Here is a 19808-nt window from a genome sequence, read left to right as displayed (position 1 = left end):
TGGTCCTTGGCCAAAGAAGCAGGGAGCAGGGGTGGGGTCTGTGGGGCTCCATCGAGGCCCTGGCAGCGAGGAGGAAGGTACAGCGGGAGCCCAGCCAGGACATCTGTGCCTGGGTATGGGGTAGTCCTGTGTGGCACCCCCACACGTTGCTGTCTGGTGGTCCAGGCGTTCGCTCCCGTAGCCCCGCCTGCCCTGCTTCCCCTCCCAGCCACCCCCTTGGGGGAAGAGGGACCCCCGTGAGCACTTCTGGTCTCTGGGCTGACACAGTGGGAGCTGTAGGGGGAGGAGCACTTTGGGCTTGCTCTCTGGGGTCTGGTACTCTGGCTGGACCAGAGCCGTTTTTAAGGCCAGGCGCCTGGGAGGGGACGAGGAACGGGCGGAACCTCAGGGATCTCGCCTCCTGTGTGGCTTGGAAAGCCACCTGACCCACAGGAGCCTGCAGCAAGGCTGTAGCAGGCAGACCACTTCCCTGGAGTCAGTGCTAACGGCTGGCAGGAAAACCCAGCGGAATCTAAGAGGCAACAGGAGACACAGAACTGCCTGTTCAGCTTGGAGCTGGGGAGCTGGGGCTGCTTGTAATCCAGGCAACGGACGCAAGTACATCCCTCCTGAAGAGTCAAGCCCGTGAGAAATGCTGCTTGGCCAAACTTGGGAAGGAGGAGGGTGTTTTTAGTGTTCTGGGTGGAGTGGGCCCAGGTTTCTCCAGACCCTCTCAGTACATGCTTCTCAGACCTGCCTAGCTGCAGGGACCCCCATAGGAGCTAACTGGCCAACAGAGACAGTCCCAGAGAGGACTCGGGGTGGAGGGCTGGGCCCCAGGCAGCGTGGGAGGCTGGAAGTCGGCACGCTTGGTGGGACCAGGGAGAGTGGGGAGTGGTGGTGCTGTGGGGTTGGAGCAAAGTTTAGAATCCTGGAGCTGGGGCACAGCCCTGGCTGGAGAGCGTCTCCCTGGGCCAGGCCTTTTGCTGGGGAGTAGGGCATCGCACAGACCAAGACCAACAGGCAGAACACCACCCAATGGGGAGGCTAAGTGCTGGAGTTGGGGGCAGGGGGCCAGCAGCCCTGGTGGGGAGAAAGGGTGGGTGACAAGGTCCCAGGGAATGCTCAAGGTACCCTCAACTCTGTCCCCAAAGCCAACAAGGCTTGCACAGGGAAAGCCACTCCAGGCCCTCCTCTGCCAAGAAGCCATATAGCTGGGCTCACATTGGTTCTGGGGTTGTGCAGCAGTCCCACGTCCCACACGCAGGACACAGGACACAGGCAGTAAGCTACCTTCACAAAGACAATCTTTACTGACAGTCATAGGCCACCAGGGCAAGCTCTGAGAGGGTGGGCCCCAGCCCCTCCCCTGCTCCCCTGGCCTGGGCACCGAGGTGAGGTGGCTGCCATGCTGGTGAAAGTAGGGAGCAGGGTCTTTCTGGCAGCCCAGGGCGGGGGTGAGGGGACCTCCGCCCCGAGCGGAACTCACCCAGAGCCTGTCCTTCCCATATCCTATGAGTACAGGGTCAGGACCCCCGCCTGGTGGGCTGCACCCAGGGCTGTACTTGTCACCTGGGGCAGGTGAAGCTGGGCAACTGCCTCTTGGCACCCAAGACAGTGAAAGGAGGCAGCTGCTACCACGAAGAATAAAGACGCTTTGAAGACAGGCTTGCTGGGGATCGAGCCACTGAGGGACGTGGGAGGCAGGCCCCTCCCCACCAATGGCCTCCTCAGCTCTCCCTGCCTCCACTGCTCTTGTGCTCCGAGGCTGTGGCTTTGGTCAAGTTCCCGGCTTCCCTCTTCAGGACACTAAGCAGAGTCTGCGAGCTTTCCAGGATCTGGAAACGGGGACACAAGACGGCTGTCACTATCCCTCTCGTCAGAAGGCTCGCACAGTCCAGCTCTGCTCCTACCAAGCCGGTGCCAAGCCTGGGGCAGAAGCAGGGAGAGGAAGCCCCTGACAGGAGGGTCGGACAGGGTCAGCAGAGCCTTTAGCCCAAAGCCCCCCTCCTTGCACCCTGGGAAGCCAGACGAGATGAGCTCTGGCCCTTGCTGCCGCTCTCTGCCCGTGGTCTGGGACAGGCCATAAAACTACGGTGCACAGAACAGGACTTGGGGCGTGCCAGGCCCCACTGACAGCCCCACTGTCATCCCACAGTGGTCCTGACCATGTTGTAGTCCTGTCGCCTCTGCCCGTGGGCGCCCCCAGGCCACCCCCCGCAGGCCACAGGCATGCAGGCTTCCTGCCGGCCCCGAGCCCCACCTTGAGGTAGGCAGCCTCTGTCTCTGCGATGGTCCGGTCAAACTCGTTGCGAGAAGCAATCTTGCGCGCCAGATTCTCGTTGACTCGGGCCAGTTTCTCTGTCAGCTGCCTCACCTCGCTCTGCAGCCGCTGCTTCTCATCCTCCTCCTGCTGGATCTGCCGACACAACTCCTCTCGCTTCTGACACAGCTCCTCGATGCCTACAGTGGGCCGAGCGGGGCAGGCGCTGTGGACCCAGGGCAGGAAGGACGGCGGCACCCCTGCCACTCTGGAGCCCACTGCTTTGTAGGAGGAGAGGGCGGCGGGAGGCCCGGGGCTGGCTCGGCCACCTTCCACCGCCGCCAGGCCAGGCTCCGACCGCCCAGGGGTTCTCGGGGTTAGAGAAAGCACCGCACCGGACCAGCGGGCGTGGCGCCCGGGCGGCAGTGCGTGCTCTAGCCATTCGTTCCTTGGCTCTCTCCACAGATACCCAGGGCTTGGTGCGTGCCACAGAGCGGCCGTGCGCCGGGCAGGTCCGACGGCCACCGGCGCCTTCCCAGCCGAGACACCCACGCACGGACCATGCACCCCACTCGGCCGCGCGCTGCGGGCCAGCTGCTGCCTCGGCCTGCACGCCGGCGAGCCCCGCGCCCTCCCAGCCCGCCCGGCAGACCCCGCCGCGCGGCCGCTCACACTTGACTAGCTCGTTGTTGTAATTCTGCAGCGCCGCGCCCTGCTGGGTCATGGTCGCCACTTGGGCCGCGACCACTCCAACCGCCGCCAGCGCCTCGCCGTTCGCGCCTGCGCACTGCCTTCCGACAGCGCGCCCTCCGATACGTCACCGCGGCGCGCCTCTCGTGTGCGTCATCGCCGCGCGCCTCGCCGCGAAGCCCTGGGAGCTGGTGGGCGCAGATGGCGGCGGCGGTGCGAGACGGCGACCCTGGGCCGGCACAGGAACTGTTGGTGGCCTGGAACACCGTGAGCACCGGGCTGGTGCCGCCGGCCGCGTTGGGACTGGTGAGGCACCGGAAGAGGGCAGCGGGTCCGCGCGGGGTTCCGGGGACCCTGCGCGCTTTACTAGGACGTCCACCTTGGGGTTCGTTCCGCTGCCGAGGCGGCCCTTCCCTAGCGTCGGCCAAGCACCCGTGCGTCGTGGACGAGGGGTAGCGGAAATCCCGCAGCTTCCCCTCCGCTCTGTCCCTTTCCCCGCTTCTCCCCGCGTGTTAGTGCCCTTCCCTCCGCTACTCTGTGTTCCCTTCTCACGGTTCCCTGCACTCCAGGCGTCCTCCCGGACCAGCGGTGCGGTGCCGCCAAAGGAGGAGGAGCTCCGGGCGGCGGTGGAGGTTTTGAGGGCCCACGGTCTGCATTCGGTCCTGGAGGAGTGGTTTGTAGAGGTGCTGCAGAACGACCTGCAGGCCAACATCTCCCTTGAGTTCTGGAATACTATCTCCCAGCGTGAGAACTGTGCAGACGAGCCCCAGTGCCTTCTGCTTCTCCTTGACGCTTTCGGCCTGTTGGAGAGCCGCCTGGATCCCTACCTGCATAGTCTAGAGCTGCTGGAGAAATGGACTCGCCTGGGCTTGCTGATGGGCGCAGGCGCTCAGGGGCTGCGGGAAAAAGTCCACACCACCTTGCGGGGCGTCCTGTTCTTTTCCACTCCCAGAACCTTTCAGGAGATGATTCAGCGCCTCTATGGGCGATTTTTGAGAGTCTACATGCAGAGTAAGAGGAAGGGGGAAGGGGGCACAGACCCAGAACTAGAGGGGGAATTGGACAGCAGGTATGCCCGTCGCCGGTACTACCGGCTTCTGCAGAGCCCGTTGTGCGCGGGATGCGGCAGTGACAAGCAGCAGTGCTGGTGCCGCCAGGCCCTGGAGCAGTTTCACCAGCTCAGCCAGGTCCTGTGAGTACTCACGCCTGTGTGGCCACGCCTCTGTTCTTGCCTCTGGCTGGCTTTCCTGGGTCCAGCTGGCTGGGTGGGGTTGGGGGGTGGGGTCTCTGCCGGATAGTCCTGGGTGTGGCCAGGGGCGGGTCCCCAGGATCCCCGTGCTGTGAATTTATACGTTTTGTCTTGGACACAGGTGTGTGTCTGCCACTCACACTAGCCCTGGGTTTCCACTCTTTGCTTACTCTGAGACCCTAGGGATTGCAAATTTTCTGGGCCACGTAGAATTCTGCTGTGCCTTCTGTAGGCTCCCCGGGGAAGGGATGGTGTTCATCCTCTCTTGTAATTGCAAAAGGTGGGCTTGCTTTTTTTATTCTTTCCAGACAAGTTGGGGATTAGGCTAACACGCTGGGCAAGCAGATTGCTTTTCCAGCCTTTTAAAGAGGAAAGGATTTTGCTGTCGCCGTTAAAGCTGGGTTCTGAGCTGTGAGCCTTTAATCCTTTGTGGTTGCTGGTAATGATCTTGTCACGTTGAGTGAAGCGGGCAGCGGCACAGCTGTTGGGAAGGGGGAGGGGCTTCTAGCTGGACTGAGGGAGGGGCCCTGTTGCTGGCGAGGGTCAGGGAGGCCCTGGATGGCTTTTGCTGGTTCATCCCAGATGCAGGGTGCCCAGAAATGTTCTCTCTCGTTTTCTCGAGTTCATTTGCCGTCGCTGACCAGGGTCTGCACCCAACGGCATAACTGGTGGCGTCTATGCTCACGGGGTCAGGACGGTGATATATTTAGCTGTTGCTTCAGAGCCACGTTTCAGGAGATGCGGCTTTAGCCCTGAGAGCCACACCCACTCCTCACATGGGCAAGGCCAGGGTCTCAGCCTGGGCAGAGAGGCCGGCTGGGGAGGGCAGGGCTCTGTCCTCCCCAGCAGCTTTTCCTTGAAACCTTCGGTACAGAGGGCGCTGGGTGTGAGGGGGAGCAGGGTACTCCGTGTGCTCCACGAGCAGGGCTGTCCTCCAGACACAGGCTGAGTCTGTTGGAGCGGGTCAGTGCGGAGGCTGTGACCACCACCCTGCACCAGGTGACCAGGGAGAGAATGGAGGACCGCTGTCGGGGCGAGTACGAGCGCTCCTTCCTGCGAGAGTTCCACAAGGTAAGGACAGCCTCTCGGGCCCTGTTCCCTGGGGGCTGTGGAACAGGTTTCTGGCCAGCCTGACACCCTAGTGGTCTTAGAAGCAGCCACAGTATGGGGACTTGGACGAGCTAGGACCTGGCCGGTGGATGAAGCTGTCTTGGTGCTGGGTGGAAGCTGGCCCTTCCCGGCCTGCCCTTGTGACAGCAAGAAAGAGCCCGTGACCTGCTCGGCAAGGTCTGTGAGAAACCACTTGGCTGGAGGCGGTGCCAAGGTCTGGGGTGTCCCGCTGAGGGACCTCAGGGCGCCCGTGCTGTTGGGGCGTGGTCTGGGGCTCTGCCCTGGGGCTCTGCCCCGGTCTCCCTAGAGCCGGGGAGGTGCTGGCCCAACCGCAGGGGACCGTCCAGCCTGCCCCTACTGCCCGCATGTCATTCTCCGCCACTTCCTGGTGTCTGCGTCCCATGGCGCAGATTAGCTGTGGTGGGGGTGCAAGTGTCTGTACAGCAGCGGTCTGGAGTGGGTGTCAGCCCAGAGGCCTGGCCGGGGCACCTGCGTTGCCCCCAGGTGGCAGAGTATCAGGCTGTTGTCATCAGGGGCTGCGTAGTTTGCGGGGGGACGTGTGCATCCTAGGCTCTGTGCGGCTGTTTTGCCTATAAGTTTACGCGTGTGTGCTCAGAAGGGCCCTTACGTTGTCCCAGCGTGGTGGGATGAGTCAGGTACGTGGCCCCCAGGGTGTGTCTGTCCACCGGGTCAGAGGTGAGCGTTCTCTCCGTGCTCTGCATCAGGGCCGCTGTTGCTAGAGATAAGCCTGGGCTCTGGTGCTCATCGGGTGTGGGGACACCTCGATGGGAGGCCTGGGAGGCCCACTTTGGACCCATTATCCTGCTGCTTTCAATGTGCTCCTAGTGTCCAGGAGCCTTAGAGGCTCCCCAAGACTGACTGCAGTGCCGGTAGCCTCTGCTCCATGTCGGGCTGGGGTTCATTCAGCTCCTCACCTCCCTACACCTGTGCTCTCCCGCCAGTGGATCGAGAGGGTGGTCGGCTGGCTCGGCAAGGTATTCCTGCAGGATGGCCCCGCCAGGCCCGCGTCCCCGGAGGCTGGCAACACACTGCGCCGGTGGCGCTGCCACGTGCAGAGGTTTTTCTACCGTATCTATGCCGGCCTACGCATCGAGGAGCTCTTCAGCATCATCCGAGGTCGGCCCCCTGCCCGCTGAAGCGGCCACCTTCCCCGTGCCTTCGCCATTCAGATCCTGCAGGCGGTCAGGGGCGCTTAGGACAGACAGTGGTGTCCCAGGCAGAGCTGGGCCCGCCAGTGTGGCCCCCAGACGGTGCTTCTGGGCGTCCACCCCCATTCTCTCGGCGGCCTCGTGCTCCTGCTCTGTCCTTGGGCACTCGGGGGCGGGGCGGGGGCTGGAGGGCACGTGACCGCCCAGGGATGGCCTGAAGCACCTAGCGGTGTTTCTCATCGCTACTGAGTGGAGGCGCCACCGCTCACCCTCTGGGCCCTGCCGACCTTGTGTCCTTTCTTGCACGCACAGCACGTGCGTGCTTGCACGTGTGTGTGCAAGGGTCCACACTCTTCCTACAGACTTCCCAGACTCCCGGCCAGCCATCGAGGACCTCAAATACTGCCTGGAAAGGACTGACCAGAGGCAGCAGCTGCTCCTGTCTCTCAAGGCTGCCCTGGAGACGCGGCTCCTCCATCCAGGTGCCTGAGCTGCTGCCCGAGAGGCCAGTCTCCTCTGCCGAGGGGCCTGTGTAGGGTGTGGGTCTGTAGGGCGGTCCTTAGGAGCTGCGCCTCATCCTCCCTTGAAGAGAGTCCTGGGAAGTGATGGGTGTGGCCTGGGGCAGACCGCCCAGTGAGGGGAGGGCTCGGACCTTGAAAAGTTCCAGGGAAAGCACATGAGAGTTAGGGGAGAAGGGGGACAGCGTCCTGTGGGTCACAGTGGTATCCTGGGGAGTGAGGTCACAGTGGTGGCCGAAAAACCCACCTGGCCAGGGCGCTGCCGCTCATGGGACAACTCCTGGGTGCTGCTGGGACTACTGTCCTTTCTCCTGGCCATAGGGGTCAACACGTGCGACATCATCACCCTGTATATATCTGCCATCAAGGCACTGCGTGTGCTCGACCCTTCCATGGTCATCCTGGAGGTGGCTTGTGAGCCCATTCGCCGCTACCTGAGGTGAGCCCCGTGGCCAAGCTCCAGGCTGCTGCTCGGACCTGGGGTCCTTGTCTCCTGGCTCCATTTGTGCAGCCAAGTTCCCCGTGGGTCCTTGTGGCCCCCGAAACACCAGGAACACTCTGTCCCTCCTGTTGGGCCACATGACCTGGCCACGGCCCGGGCTTCTTCGCCTTGTGGGTGCCACCACGTCCATGGGGAGACACTGGGGACCCCACTCTGCAACCCTGCTCTCTGTTCCCATCCCCTTTTCCTAGTCCATAGAGGCCCTGACTCAGCTTTAGCTTGCTGACCAAGACCCAGGCTGAGGCCGGGGTGGGTGGGGGGACCCCTGTGCCTGAGCGGCAGTGACTCCCAGGCTGTCAGAGGACGTGTTTGAGCAGGTGCTGGGGCACCGCTGTCTGGAGACCCCTCGGGACAGTAGAGGCTCAGGGCTGGGGCTGGGAGGCATCTGGTGCTTCCCTGACTCACGTCTGCTGCCTCTTGGTTGGGAAGGCCCTGGCCTAGATCCCGTATTATTTTAGTTCTCGGTGTTCCTGAAAACGGTGGGGTTTATCTTTTTTTAAATTTTTTTTTTAACGTTTATTTTATTTTTGAGACAGAGAGAGACAGAGCATGAACGGGGGAGGGTCAGAGAGAGAGGGAGACACAGAATCGGAAGCAGGCTCCAGGCTCTGAGCCATCAGCCCAGAGCCCGACGCGGGCCTCGAACTCACGGACCGTGAGATCGTGACCTGAGCTGAAGTCGGACGCTTCACGGACTGAGCCACCCAGGCGCCCTGGTGGGGTTTATCTTAATTATTATGATTAGTATTACTGTTTTCTGAGAGAAAGTTTGATGGACCCATCTTAAGCACGTGGCCAACGGGTGCTGGCTGCCGGGGTGAGGTGGGGTGCCGTGGTGTGGGCAAACGGAGAGAGGTACCGTGAAGGCCAGCGGTACTCACATCTGGCAGGACGCGGGAGGACACGGTGCGGCAGATTGTAGCTGGGCTGACGGGGGACTCGGATGGGACGGGGGACTTGGCTGTCGAGCTGTCCAAGACAGACCCGGCGAGCCTGGAGACTGGTCAGGACAGCGAGGATGACTCTGGCGAGCCCGAGGACTGGGTCCCTGACCCTGTGGATGCCGATCCAGGTCAGTGCCACCAGCCCCACCTGGCTCTGGATTGTGGGTGACGCTCCGGCAAGGCAGGCGTCTGATTCCACAGGTGCCCGAAAGCTTGAGGGGATCAGTTGTCGGCACCCACCCCGACCCGCTTCTGCACGGGGCTCTGGCTGGCTCGAGTGGGCCCACGGTGGCCTGTGTCTCCGTCCGGCTTGCTAGAAGAGCCGATTCCCGGGCGGCCTGTGCCCTACCCACCCCGCCCCCAGCCTGGGATCTGGGCCTGGGCCTCAGGGGCGTGGCAGGGTGGGGCCTGCGTGGGCACAGATGGTGCTTCCTCGGTCCCCGCGAGATGCCATGGGTGCCGGTCCCCGTGCTGTGCAGGGAAGTCCAGCTCCAAGCGGCGCTCCTCGGACATCATCAGCCTGCTGGTCAGCATCTACGGCAGCAAGGACCTGTTCATCAACGAGTACCGCTCGCTGCTGGCCGACCGCCTCCTCCACCAGTTCAGCTTTAGTCCTGAGCGGTGAGGCCCGCAAGGCGCCATGGGGCTGCCGGGGGCACCGCTGCCTGCTCCCCGGCGGGGAGGTGCACCCGTGCTCGGCCGTCACCCTGGAGGGGCCTGGGGGGAGGCCCAGGGGCTCGGGGAACCAGATCCCCGGGACGCCCTGGGCCTCAGCCGGGACGGGGTCCAGGGGCTCGGTGGCTGGAGCCGCACTTCGCGCCTCTCCCCCCGGGTGTCCCCGCACTGGGTGGCGGAGGGTGCCCGCTCCGCCACGGGCGCTGCTTGGGGTGCCGCTCAGAGACGCGTTCTTCCAGGGAGATCCGCAACGTGGAGCTGCTGAAGCTGCGCTTTGGCGAGGCTCCCATGCACTTCTGCGAGGTCATGCTGAAGGTGGGCACGCGGGGCTCCTGCCCACCTGGCCCGGCCCCACCCTGAGCCCGGCCCCGGGGCCTCCGCGAGACCCCGTTCCTCCCCGCAGGACATGGCGGACTCCCGTCGCATCAATGCCAACATCCGTGAGGAGGACGAGAAGCGGCCCGTAGAGGAGCAGCCGCCTTTCGGGGTCTATGCCGTCATCCTGTCCGGCGAGTTTTGGCCTCCCTTCAAGGACGAGAAGCTGGAGGTCCCCGAGGACATCAGGGAGGCCCTAGAGGTCTACTGCAAGAAGTACGAGAAGCTGAAGGTACGGGCCACACCTCCCTCTGGTGTCAGGTGGGGGCTGCATCCCGACCTGGCGACCCTTCCGAGCAGGCTGTGCAACGGGACCTGGGTGCGACCCACCTGCGCGGCTCTCTGCCGACACCCCTCCCGTGCCTCTGCGTCGGGGCAGGAGGGCGCAGCCCCCGTTCTGCTCCCCTCGTCCCTTAGGAGCCTCTGCACGTGTGCGTGCACGCCCGCACTGGGGGAGGGGCCGGGCCGCTTCTGCCCTCTCCCCCATCGGGTGGCCCCACCTTCCCGGGCTTTCTCTTCCACCGTCTGCTCTCTGACATCTCGGAACTGGGGGCTGGGGCACCGGGCTTGCCCCAGAGAGAGTCGGGGCTGCGTGTGCCCCATGGGCGTCTGCCTCCAAGAAGTCTCCAGATTGCTCACGAAGCATTTGACTTCCAGGACTCGGCCCCGGCCTTGCCACTGCCCGGCTTGCTTCCCTAGAAGCTGCTTTCCCAGAGGATGGCTCAGCCACGCCTTTCTGCTCAGGCCTAACGCACCTGATGTGACGGCCATGCCTCAGCGTGCTTTGTCCTGACTCCAGCTGGATACTAGAGTGGCAGGAGCAGGCCCCGGGGCTACGCTGGAGGTCGGCCCTGTGGCCACAGTGTCTCTGCCTCACGCCGCAGCTCTTGGCCTGAGGATCGTGTTGGACACGTGGGTGGCCACACAGCCCACAGAGTATCCTTGCTTGTGTTTTCTGTTGGTGGCCTTGCATCTTTCCCGCTGCAGGCTACGGTGGTGGCTGTACGGTCGTGGGCTTGGAGCTGGAGGGCCTGTCTGTGGCTCTACTGCTTGTGACCTGGGCAAACTGCGGGTTCGGCTTCCGTTTTCCCCCTACAAGGTGGGGTTCTCTGTTGTCGCCTCCTTTGGAGCTGAGGGGGTGAGGGGGTTACTGAAGACTCCCTTGTGTTGGTCAGCAACAAAGTGCCATGATCGGGGCTTAAAACAGTGCAGGTGTATCGTGTTAGTTCTGGCAGCTGGGAGTCCAGGATCGATCATAGGGCTGCACTCTGTCCAGAGGCTTGAGGGAGGGTTCCTCCTGCTGCTTCCGGCTTCTGGTGGCTCTAGGCATCACTTGACTTGTGGCCACATCAGCCCGACCTCCGCCTCTGTTGTCACATGGCATTCTCCCTGTGTCTCTTTGTGTCCACGTTTCTTACGAGGACACCAGTCATGTTGGATTAAAGGCCCACCCTATTCTAGAATGACCTCACTTGAACGAACTGACGAGTGGTAATCTGATGTCCAGATACAGTCACATTCTGAATTATCAGGGGTTAGGACTTAACATCCTTAACTATGAGGGACACAGTTCAACCTATAACAGTCCACCCTGTGCCCCCCACCGCCCCAAATTCATGTGCTTCCCACATGCAGAACACATTCATCCGACATCCCCAGAAGTCTTAAGCCATTCCAGCACCAAGTTTACATCACCCCACACCTCAAAGTTTGGTATCTGAGTAGCATCTGAATCGGGCAGGAGCGAGACCGAGCGCAGCTCATCGAGGGCAGGCCCTCTCCAGCTGCGAGCCTGGGAAAGCAGAGTGTGCCTGCGAGGTGTGGCACAGACCCCTCCGTTCTGAGAGGATGACTTCTCAAGGAAGGAGGGGGGTCACAGGCTCAAAGCAAGTCCAAAAGCCAGTGGAGGCACTGCTCTGGGTTCAAGGCTGTCTTCTGTCTGCCCACCCTGCCAGGCCCGCTGTACTGCAGTTCTCCCCGCTGAGCCCTCCTCAGCTGGCCGTCTCTCCGTTTTAGTCCGGGTCGCCATAAAATTCTCAGGAGCCTCGTCCTCCCTGCAGCTCCCAATCGTCCAGGCCTTTGGCCGTGGGCCCTCACAGACACCCTTCCTGGACCGCCCAGTCTGTCCTGGCTCTTCTGAGGACGCAGGTCGGCTCCCACGTCAGAGCTCGGGTCTCTGGTGCCCTCTCGGCTCTGTCTCTAGAGCACACGGAGAAGAGCAGCACCCCTGCCTTCGTGCTGGCTCCCCCCCCCCCCCCCCCCGCCTCCCCCCTGCTGCCGCTGCGAGGCCATCCCTCCCACGTTTGCGGAGTCTCCTCAGCTCAGTGTTGGTTCATCGTGCTGGGGTGTGCTTTCTGCCCAGCAGGGTCGTGCTCAGACAGGATTCTGCCACCACATAGCAGGGCCACACTGTCTCCAGTTTGCCGTGGCCTCTTCCTCCTCGTGACACCTCTTGTGGCTTTCCTGGCCGTGTCCCTGCCGACAGTCTCTCCGGGGCAATTCAGGCTTTCAGGCTCTTAGAGGCATGCAGCCCACAGCTCTTCCAGCCTCTGCCCGTCACCCAGCTCCGTGGACTCACACTTCTGGGAATTTGTTACAGCATCACCCCCTTCCCGGGACCAAAATGTGTCACTTTCTCGTGGCTGCCATAACAAAGTGCCATGACGCGGGTGCTTGCAACAACGGAGATCTTTTTCTCCACTCTGGAGGCCAGAGCAGGGGTCAGGGCGTCAGCAGGGCTGTGCGCCTCCGAAGGCCGTGGGAGAGGGTCCCTCCGCCTCCCCAGCATCTGGTGTCGCGGGCCACCCTCGGTGTTTCTCGGCTTGTGGCTGCATTCCCTGCCGTCTCTGCCTGTCTTCACACTGTCTTCCCTCTTGCAAGGGCGCTGACCGAGCTACATCAGGGCTCGCTGTACTTCGGATGACCTTGTCTTAACTAGGCCCGTCTGCAGCGGCCTCGTCTCCAACCCAGGTCACGTTCTGAGGTCCTGGGGGTTACGATGTTGGACGTCTTCCAGACACCGTTAACTCACCGGCAGCCCTCATTGTTCAGTCCTATCAGATCGTGGTAGTGGAGGGCGTGGGATGCGGAGCCCTGTCTTCTATCCGCCCTGCTGCCCGCTGCCCGCTGCCCGCTGCCCGCTGCCCGCTGCCGGGGGGCGGGGGGCGGGGGGCGGTGAGGGAGCTCTTCTGTCACCCGGTGCCAGGTGGCGGAGTCTCACTCGGCTGGGCTCGGCCGGGCCCCCGGGCTGCTCGTGCTGACTGCGGCCCTCCCCAGGCCATGCGGACCCTCAGCTGGAAGCACACCCTGGGCCTGGTGACCATGGACGTGGAGCTGGCCGATCGTACCTTGTCTGTGGCAGTGACTCCCGTGCAGGCGGTGGTCTTGCTCTACTTCCAGGACCAAGGTGAACCCACTGGCCCCTGGCTGGCCTGCCCCAGCCTTGCCTCCTGGGGGGGACCAGTGCCAGGCACTGCTCCGTGTGGCCGGGGGGGGGGGGGGGGGGGGGGGGGGGGGGGGGGGGCGGGACTCGGCCTCCTGGGGCTGCCCCCTGGGAAGGTGAGCGGGCCGACGAGGCCCAGTGGCTAGTGTTCCCGGCCGCTCCGTGCAGCCAGCTGGACCCTGGAGGAGCTGAGCAAGGTGGTGAAGATGCCCGTGGCCCTGCTGCGGCGGCGCATGTCCGTGTGGCTGCAGCAGGGAGTGCTGCGGGAGGAGCCTGCCGGGACCTTCTCTGTGGTGGAGGAGGAGCGGCCCCAGGACCGGGACAGCATGGTGCTCCTCGACAGCGACGACGAGAGCGACTCCGGCATGGCCTCCCAGGCCGACCAGAAGGAGGAGGAGCTGCTGGTGCGGCCGGGGGCGGGGGCGGGGGCGGGGGCGGGGGCCCGGCTCGGCCTCTGGTGCGGTGGCCGCGCGGGGGGTGGCCTGACGGCCGGCCTGGCCTCTGTGTCCCCAGCTTTTCTGGACGTACATCCAGGCCATGCTGACCAACCTGGAGAGCCTGTCGCTGGAGCGAATCTACAGCATGCTGCGCATGTTCGTGGTCACCGGCCCCGCGCTGGCCGAGATCGACCTGCAGGAGCTCCAGGGCTTCCTGCAGAAGAAGGTGAGGGACCAGCAGCTGGTCTACTCAGCCGGCGTCTACCGCCTGCCCAAGAGCTGCAGCTGACGCTCCCGCTGCGCCCTTCCCGCGACGTCCCCACGGAGGGAGGGTGGCCGGGCGGGTGCCCCCCCGTGCCCCTGCCCGGCCCCCGGAGTGCGGAGTAAAGCAAATGGTTCTCTATCCTTTCCCTGTCCTGGTGGCTTTGTGGGCCCATCGCGGGCGTGTGGTCCGGGTTTGCCCTTCACAGCGGCCTCTCCAGCTCAGCCCAGCGGGGCCTGGCTCCCTGGGAGCAGGTGCGGGGAAACACACGAGTGTCCGGGCCCAGCCCTGCCTGCACACCTGTCACCGGGCTCCAGACCCACGGTCCTGGCACGTGGACGTCCCTGGAGCACACGAGGGGTCCTGGCACCGCCCCCAGCCCCTGAGGTCCGGGAGGCAGGGAAGGGCGTTGGCTGGACGCAGGCTGGAGGTCTTCAGAAGCACTGGGCACCACAGCCTGCGGTGCAGGAGGCTCCGTGCTGGCTGGTGGTGCCAGCCTCCTGGGCAACAAAGGCCCTTTGGAACGAGCCTCCGGCGTCCTGTTCCCGCCCACCCGGGGTACCTTCCCAGGCCTGGAGTCCTGCCTGTTGCCCCCAGACACCCTTGGGCAGCCCCCTCCGCCAGGCTGTCTTCTAGTGCCTGCCCCCACCTCTCCACTTTGACCTGTTCCCCTGGGGCCCTGGTATCAGTCCTTGACGGGACCCCCTCTCACTCCAGAGTGTCCTGTTGGCCACGGGTTTGGAGAACGAGCGGTAGGACTAGGCACGTAGCCTTAGCAGTCCCAGGATTCTGGCGAGCCAGTGTTTGCCTCACTCGGGCTCCACCCACCACCAAGGCTGCTGTGCTGTGGTCACTAGGAGAGGGGCTTCCCGCTTCTCTCTGAGTTCTGCTGGAGGCCCAGAGGCTCTAACACCCACCGTTCCCTCCAGGCGGAAGGTCACCTGGCATGGGGCTGAGTTTACTTCCGTCATCCTAACCCGGATGCAAACCGGCTAGACGGGTCTGGCGGGGCAGCGGGGCAGCTCCTGGGCACACAGGCACACGTCCCTTTGGACTTGGGTTTGTTAACGAAATGTGAGAAAAACAAAAAAGCTGCATCTTGGGTCACAGCATCACACAACAGGCACAGAGGTGTCCCAGAAACTGCTGGCTGATCCCCAAGGAGGGTTCAACACTAGGAGGAGACACCTGTGTCAGAGGAGTCAGGGAGGCCCCCCCAATGACAAGGAGTCAGCCAGGGCCCCTCTGCACCCTTGCCCCTGGTGCCCTGTGGGGTCATCCGTGGTGTGGGACAGCTCCCCCTGCTACCCGTGTGGTTTGCTGTCCTAGGTTCTTAGGGGAGGAGGGAGGAGGCCTCTGGACGGCGAGGCCAGGGAGGAGGCTGAGGTTAAGTCCCACGATGCCAGCCTGCAGCTCAGTCCCTCAGGCAGGAAGATGCAGAGGAAGAAGCCCTCAGAGCAGGGCAGGGGGGCTCTGATAAATGATACAGATTGGGAGCCTCAGATGCCACCTGTAGCCTTTTCTCAGCCAGAAGCGCCTAGCGGCTGTGGCTGTGGGAGGGCCTGTGGGCAGCGCCCCCACCTCCTGGGGGATTGGAGAGCCTGACGGTTCCTCCGGCCTCCGGCATTGCTGAGCTGGGGGCGGGATCCTCCCCGAGACCGCCAGTGCGAGGGAGGGCAGCGAGCACAGGCCCATGCCTTGCCCCTTCTTGGCCGCTGCTCCTGGCAGCCTTGGGGGAAGGATGGTGGCATAGGTCAGCTTGGGGCCCAGGCCTCACCTGGGCTGTCACAGTCCCTGAGAAACAGAGGCCTCCCGCTGTCTGCTGAGGGCCCCCCCAGGGTTTCCGGGTCATTGTCTCCACTATCCCAAGAGCCTAAGGGTGATCTCCACCCCCTTCCCTGTAATGCACCATCCCCTGAGGCTGGATCCAGTAGGGCACTGGGGAGCAGCTCCCAGGCCCCCAGCCACCCTACCTGCTTCACCCCGGGGGTTGCCTGCCCAGGGCTCCTCTGCTCCCACACAGAAGTTCAAGTGAAGCTCCGGCTGAAGCCCTGCCCACCCCCACACACCTCCCAGACCCCCGATTCCCCCACCACCCCACCCTGCTCCACAGCCTTATTGTGAGGTCAGCGCCTTCCAATGGGTTCCGTCCAGAGGTGTGTGGTGGGGCTGGGGGCTGGACATGGCCCCCTGTCCCCAGCCTGACTCCTGCCTGGCTGGCGGCCCTCTCGGCCTGATATGTCTGTCCCTTTTGCTCATCCCTGCTGCAGGTGCCTCCTCCGGTCCCTGAACCCCGCCCCAGCCAGGGCCCCTCCTGGGGTGAGGGGCGGCCCCGGGGGCCCTCCACTGGCAGGTGACGAGGGCCCCTCGGCCACACGGGCCCTGTCTCTGCAGCTGGAACGTACTGTGAGTGCAGCCTCGGCCTCAGCCGCGAGGCCCTCATTGCCCTGCTGGTGGTGCTGGCGGGCGTTGGTGCCAGCTGCTTCTGTGCCCTCGTCATCGTGGCAATTGGTGCCATGCGAGCCAAGAGGTGTGTAGGCCCTGGGGCGGGCAGGGTGGGTGAGGGCCACGGGGCCTTGCTGGGAGAGGGGCCTCTGCCCCAGGTGAGATGTCAGCCAGAGCTGGGGAACGCTATTTCCCGGACTGGGCTGTGAAGAGGTGGGGGTGCGGGAGGGGCACTTCTGGGCTCCTGGGGGCCAGCTCCCCTGCTCCAGGACTCACGCCTTCCTTTGTCCCCCAGACATGAACATGCCTCCCGCAGACACATGGACAGCAGGTGAGTAACCTCAGGGGAGGACCCCACGGGGGAGCTGTGCCCCTGCTCCTGCCCCACTGGGAGGTGTGGTCGCAGATGCATCAGGGGCACTGACCTGAGAGCCAGGCCTGCCCTGGGAGGGGGTCAAGTCCTCGCGAGCCTGTGCTGGTGACTGCCTGCAACGAGCCTGACCCAGCCCGTGTCGTGCAGGATGGTGGGGCACTTCGGGGTCCAGGAAGATCGCACGGATCTGCACACATTGCATGTGGAGTCCCACCTCACGGACCCTGACCTGGAGGTCTCCCTGATGCCTCCCCTGGAGGCTCACGGCCTCATAACCATCCCCATGGACCCGATGGCCCCAACTCTGACTCTAGAGGAGCCGTCCCCTCTCACCCCCCCACCTGAGTAGGGCTGCGGGCAGCCTAGGGTAAGAGAATTAAACGGTATTTAGTGCTTCTGCCCTGTCCTCTCTGCGGGCTCCTCCTAGAGCCGCTGTGCGGCTGCGTGAAGGGGTGGGGAGGGGTCTGTGTACACCTAGGTCATCTCCTTCATCTTGGATGGCGGGTGTGTGTGTGTGTGTGCGCGCGAGTGTGCGCTGCCTGCACAAGTGCCCGCTGTCTGCCCTTCAGGGCAGGAGCCACAGCCCTGGTGTTTCCATCTCCTCCTGCTATGGCCTCCGTCTGGCTCCTCCCGGCATCGTCCTGCTGCCTTGCCCCACGAAGTTGGCATGGCTCCTGGGCCCCTGCCCACCCCACCCCCACCCCGGAAAACCCCAGGACAGGATGTGCAACTCTGGTGACTCCAGAGGGAGCAGCATTTGACTGGAGAACTTGGGCTGGTGCCTGTGCCCTACCCACACTGTCTCCTTGAGGTTCTAGGAGAATCCTCATAGGGCCAGGTAGGGCAGACATGACGGTCTCCACTGCCTCAGGTATGCAGTCCCCGCTCCACCCTACAGCCTATCCCCTGGGCTCAGGCTCCCATCATGTACTCCTGACCCCACCAAACATCCACTGTGGAGATGGGACCATCCCTATATGGGGGGTGCGGGGGGGGCCCCACTGTGTGTGTGCTAGGGTCACTTTGCTGGGCAGGAGACAGGCAGGGACGAGTGAGCAGTGAGGCCCCTGGGTCCCATTCCATGCGTGGCATCCATGAGTTTGATGGGTGTGTGTGGGGGGGTCATTCAGCGGCTTAGGCCTCAAGGGGGGCACAGGGTGGTGGATGCCCCAGGAGAGGAGAGGTGGGGCTTCTCACAGCCGCAGCTGGCACAGAGCCAAGAGGATCCCGGCTCCGGGACAGGTGGCTGGCAGTGCAGGGTGCTGGCTATCCGCCCAGCCCCCGCCCTGGGCGCGGGGACCAGCCGTGGAACAGGAACTGCCGGCACTCGGGCTGGAGAATTAATATTTGTGCAGGCGCGGCAAAGACGCACTGGCTACGTGAACGCACGGGCAGCAGGCCTTGAGCTCTGCCCCCATGCGGAGCCTCTCCTCCCTCTCGCGGTGGCCGTCCCCGATGTTGCTGCTGCTGCTGCTGTCGCCGTGGTCAGTCTGGGCCCAGTTGTCGGCCGCGGCCACCTCCTCGGGAACCCCAGGCACCCCGGACTGTCCGGAGGCGTGCGCGTGCGCGCCGGGCGGCCAGGCCAACTGCTCGAGGCGCGCGCTGCCCGCCGTGCCTGCGGGCCTGAGCCGGCGCGTGCGCGCGCTGCTGCTGGACCATAACCGTGTGCGCGCGCTGCCGCCCGGCGCTTTCGTGGGCGCTGGCACGCTGCTGCGCCTGGACCTGCGCGAGAACGGGCTGCGCTGGGTGCACGCGCGAGCCTTCTGGAGCTTGGGCGCGCTGCAGCAGCTCGACCTCAGCGCCAACCAGTTGGAGGCGCTGGCGCCCGGCACCTTTTCGCCCTTGCGCGCGCTGCGTTCCCTCTCGCTGGCAGGCAATCGGCTGGCGCGCCTGGAGCCGGCGGCGCTGGGCGCGCTCCCGCTGCTGTACGCGCTCAGCCTGCAGGACAATGAGCTGCCTGCGCTCGCGCCGGGACTGCTGGCCGGCCTGCCCGCTCTCCGCGCACTGCGCCTGCGCGGCAACCCTTGGGTCTGCGGCTGCGCGCTGCGTCCGCTCTGCTCCTGGCTGCGGCGGCACCCGCGGCCGGCGCCAGGTGAGCCCTCCGGGTGGGGGTAGGCGGGCCGGGAGCCACGGCCACGGCCACGGTCCCCGCCGCCGCCACCTGACTGTGCACCTGTGTCCCGCAGAGGCCGAGACGCTGCTCTGCGTGTTGCCAGGGCGCCTGACGCTCAGACCCTTGACCGCCTTAACGGACGCCGCCTTCAGCCACTGCGCGCAGCGGCTCGCCCCCCGGGACCTGGCTGTGGTCTACGCGCTCGGGCCCGTCTCCTTTCTCGCCAGCCTGGCCGCCTGCCTGGCGCTGGGCTCCGTGCTCACCGCCTGCCGCATGCGCCGCTGCCGCCCCACCGCCCTCGGCCCGCTGAGGAGAGCGCTGGACCCTGGCCCCGGGAGCCCCGCGGCCGCTGCTCAGGACTGAGCGGGCCATGGCCGTTCTCGAATCTTCCCCTGTCCCCTGCCCTTCTTCACTCCCCCCTGCAGGGGTCAACAAGCGACACAGACAGAAATTCCGTGACATTCCTTTAGACATCACCACTGCACACACCGGGTCAGGGGGCGGCGCGCGCCGGGCCCCCGGGCGGAGGGGCAGCGCGCGGCTGCGCACGGGCCGCATGGGGAAGGCACGCGCTCGACACGGGAAGGGCTGGGCCTGTACAGGTTGGCGGGCAGGGCTGAGGACAGTCCCGAGCCAGTGTGGTGGTTGGCGGGGGCGGGGAGCCTATCTTGGGCTGCGGGCTGGAGGACGCGAATAGCTGGCCCAGCCCTCGTGGGGATTGGAGAAGGTCGGAGGCAGTGGGGGAACCCCAGCGCGCTCCTAGGAGGCAGCTGCCAGCTGAGGGTCAGAGTCTGCCACTGGGGGACGGGCAGGGCCAGCTGGATGGATAGGGTCAAGCAGAGAAGGGAAATGGGTCAGAAAAGAGGGGTGGAGCTGAGGCTTCCAGGAGCAGGCGCTGGAGGAGGGGGTGACCCAGCCAGTCGGGGCCTCGCACCCCCACTGTGGCTCTGGTAGTGGCTGGAGAAGGATGGGGCTTCAGTCTCTGCTCCAAGCCCCTCTGGCCAGGTTAGCCCCTCTCCCCACTGCTTAGAGACCCCAGGGCCCTGCCTCTGCCGGAGTGCCCTGTGGCCCTGCCCAGCCAGCTCAGCTCTGGCCTGTCCTCAGCCGCTCTGGTCCGAGCCTCGGTCCAGCAGGGGCTGCCCGCCAGGCAGCAGGGCGGACAGACAGACGGGAGGCCCAGGGTGGGCAGTCTTGGGCGGGTGGGCTTCCCTCAGGCCTTCCCGAGCAGCAGGACCCATCAGTGTCCTTGGCCGGGCTAACTG

At 64.7% G+C, this 19808-nt stretch overlaps 4 protein-coding genes across 4 annotated transcripts; 3 read left to right on the top strand and 1 right to left on the bottom strand.

Annotated features, from left to right (window-relative positions):
* Positions 1-1269: 1269 nt before the first annotated feature.
* On the bottom strand, positions 1270-3042 carry SSNA1 (SS nuclear autoantigen 1). Its single transcript, XM_049632219.1, has 3 exons — positions 2915-3042; positions 2243-2442; positions 1270-1817 (listed from the first exon to the last, which is right to left on the bottom strand). The coding sequence occupies exons 1-3, from the start codon at positions 2964-2966 to the stop codon at positions 1710-1712; spliced, it is 360 nt and encodes a 119-aa protein (XP_049488176.1). The 5' UTR covers positions 2967-3042; the 3' UTR covers positions 1270-1709.
* A 42-nt stretch (positions 3043-3084) lies between these two features.
* On the top strand, positions 3085-13758 carry ANAPC2 (anaphase promoting complex subunit 2). Its single transcript, XM_049632198.1, has 13 exons — positions 3085-3238; positions 3502-4124; positions 5120-5252; positions 6254-6428; positions 6823-6942; positions 7300-7417; positions 8371-8552; positions 8904-9045; positions 9339-9414; positions 9503-9706; positions 12751-12880; positions 13085-13320; positions 13430-13758. Exons 1-13 carry the CDS (start codon positions 3134-3136, stop codon positions 13640-13642), a joined length of 2457 nt encoding a protein of 818 aa, XP_049488155.1. The 5' UTR covers positions 3085-3133; the 3' UTR covers positions 13643-13758.
* A 1991-nt stretch (positions 13759-15749) lies between these two features.
* Positions 15750-16828, top strand: TMEM210 (transmembrane protein 210). The gene is made up of 4 exons (XM_049632208.1): positions 15750-15885; positions 16010-16145; positions 16356-16391; positions 16581-16828. Exons 1-4 carry the CDS (start codon positions 15798-15800, stop codon positions 16780-16782), a joined length of 462 nt encoding a protein of 153 aa, XP_049488165.1. The 5' UTR covers positions 15750-15797; the 3' UTR covers positions 16783-16828.
* A 593-nt stretch (positions 16829-17421) lies between these two features.
* Positions 17422-19806, top strand: LRRC26 (leucine rich repeat containing 26). The gene is made up of 2 exons (XM_049632184.1): positions 17422-18525; positions 18620-19806. The coding sequence occupies exons 1-2, from the start codon at positions 17850-17852 to the stop codon at positions 18907-18909; spliced, it is 966 nt and encodes a 321-aa protein (XP_049488141.1). The 5' UTR covers positions 17422-17849; the 3' UTR covers positions 18910-19806.
* The last annotated feature ends 2 nt before the right edge of the window (positions 19807-19808 follow it).

Source organism: Panthera uncia, chromosome D4 (genome assembly GCF_023721935.1).
Source record: "Panthera uncia isolate 11264 chromosome D4, Puncia_PCG_1.0, whole genome shotgun sequence".
In the NCBI taxonomy this organism is placed as follows: domain Eukaryota; kingdom Metazoa; phylum Chordata; class Mammalia; order Carnivora; family Felidae; genus Panthera; species Panthera uncia.
Note: the sequence above shows the minus strand (reverse complement) of the source record. Positions and strands in the feature narration are given on the sequence as shown.

Coding starts and splice junctions, on each gene's coding strand:
- SSNA1 (XM_049632219.1), bottom strand. CDS start 2,966: ATGACCCAGCAGGGCGCGGCGCTGCAGAATTACAACAACGAGCTAGTC. Junction 2,443..2,914: donor CAACAACGAGCTAGTCAAGT/GTGAGCGGCCGC, acceptor GGCCCACTGTAG/GCATCGAGGAGCTGTGTCAG. Junction 1,818..2,242: donor CAGAGGCTGCCTACCTCAAG/GTGGGGCTCGGG, acceptor CCCCGTTTCCAG/ATCCTGGAAAGCTCGCAGAC.
- ANAPC2 (XM_049632198.1), top strand. CDS start 3,134: ATGGCGGCGGCGGTGCGAGACGGCGACCCTGGGCCGGCACAGGAACTG. Junction 3,239..3,501: donor CGCCGGCCGCGTTGGGACTG/GTGAGGCACCGG, acceptor CCTGCACTCCAG/GCGTCCTCCCGGACCAGCGG. Junction 6,429..6,822: donor GCTCTTCAGCATCATCCGAG/GTCGGCCCCCTG, acceptor CTCTTCCTACAG/ACTTCCCAGACTCCCGGCCA.
- TMEM210 (XM_049632208.1), top strand. CDS start 15,798: ATGGCCCCCTGTCCCCAGCCTGACTCCTGCCTGGCTGGCGGCCCTCTC. Junction 15,886..16,009: donor TTTGCTCATCCCTGCTGCAG/GTGCCTCCTCCG, acceptor CTGTCTCTGCAG/CTGGAACGTACTGTGAGTGC. Junction 16,392..16,580: donor CGCAGACACATGGACAGCAG/GTGAGTAACCTC, acceptor CGTGTCGTGCAG/GATGGTGGGGCACTTCGGGG.
- LRRC26 (XM_049632184.1), top strand. CDS start 17,850: ATGCGGAGCCTCTCCTCCCTCTCGCGGTGGCCGTCCCCGATGTTGCTG. Junction 18,526..18,619: donor GCACCCGCGGCCGGCGCCAG/GTGAGCCCTCCG, acceptor TGTGTCCCGCAG/AGGCCGAGACGCTGCTCTGC.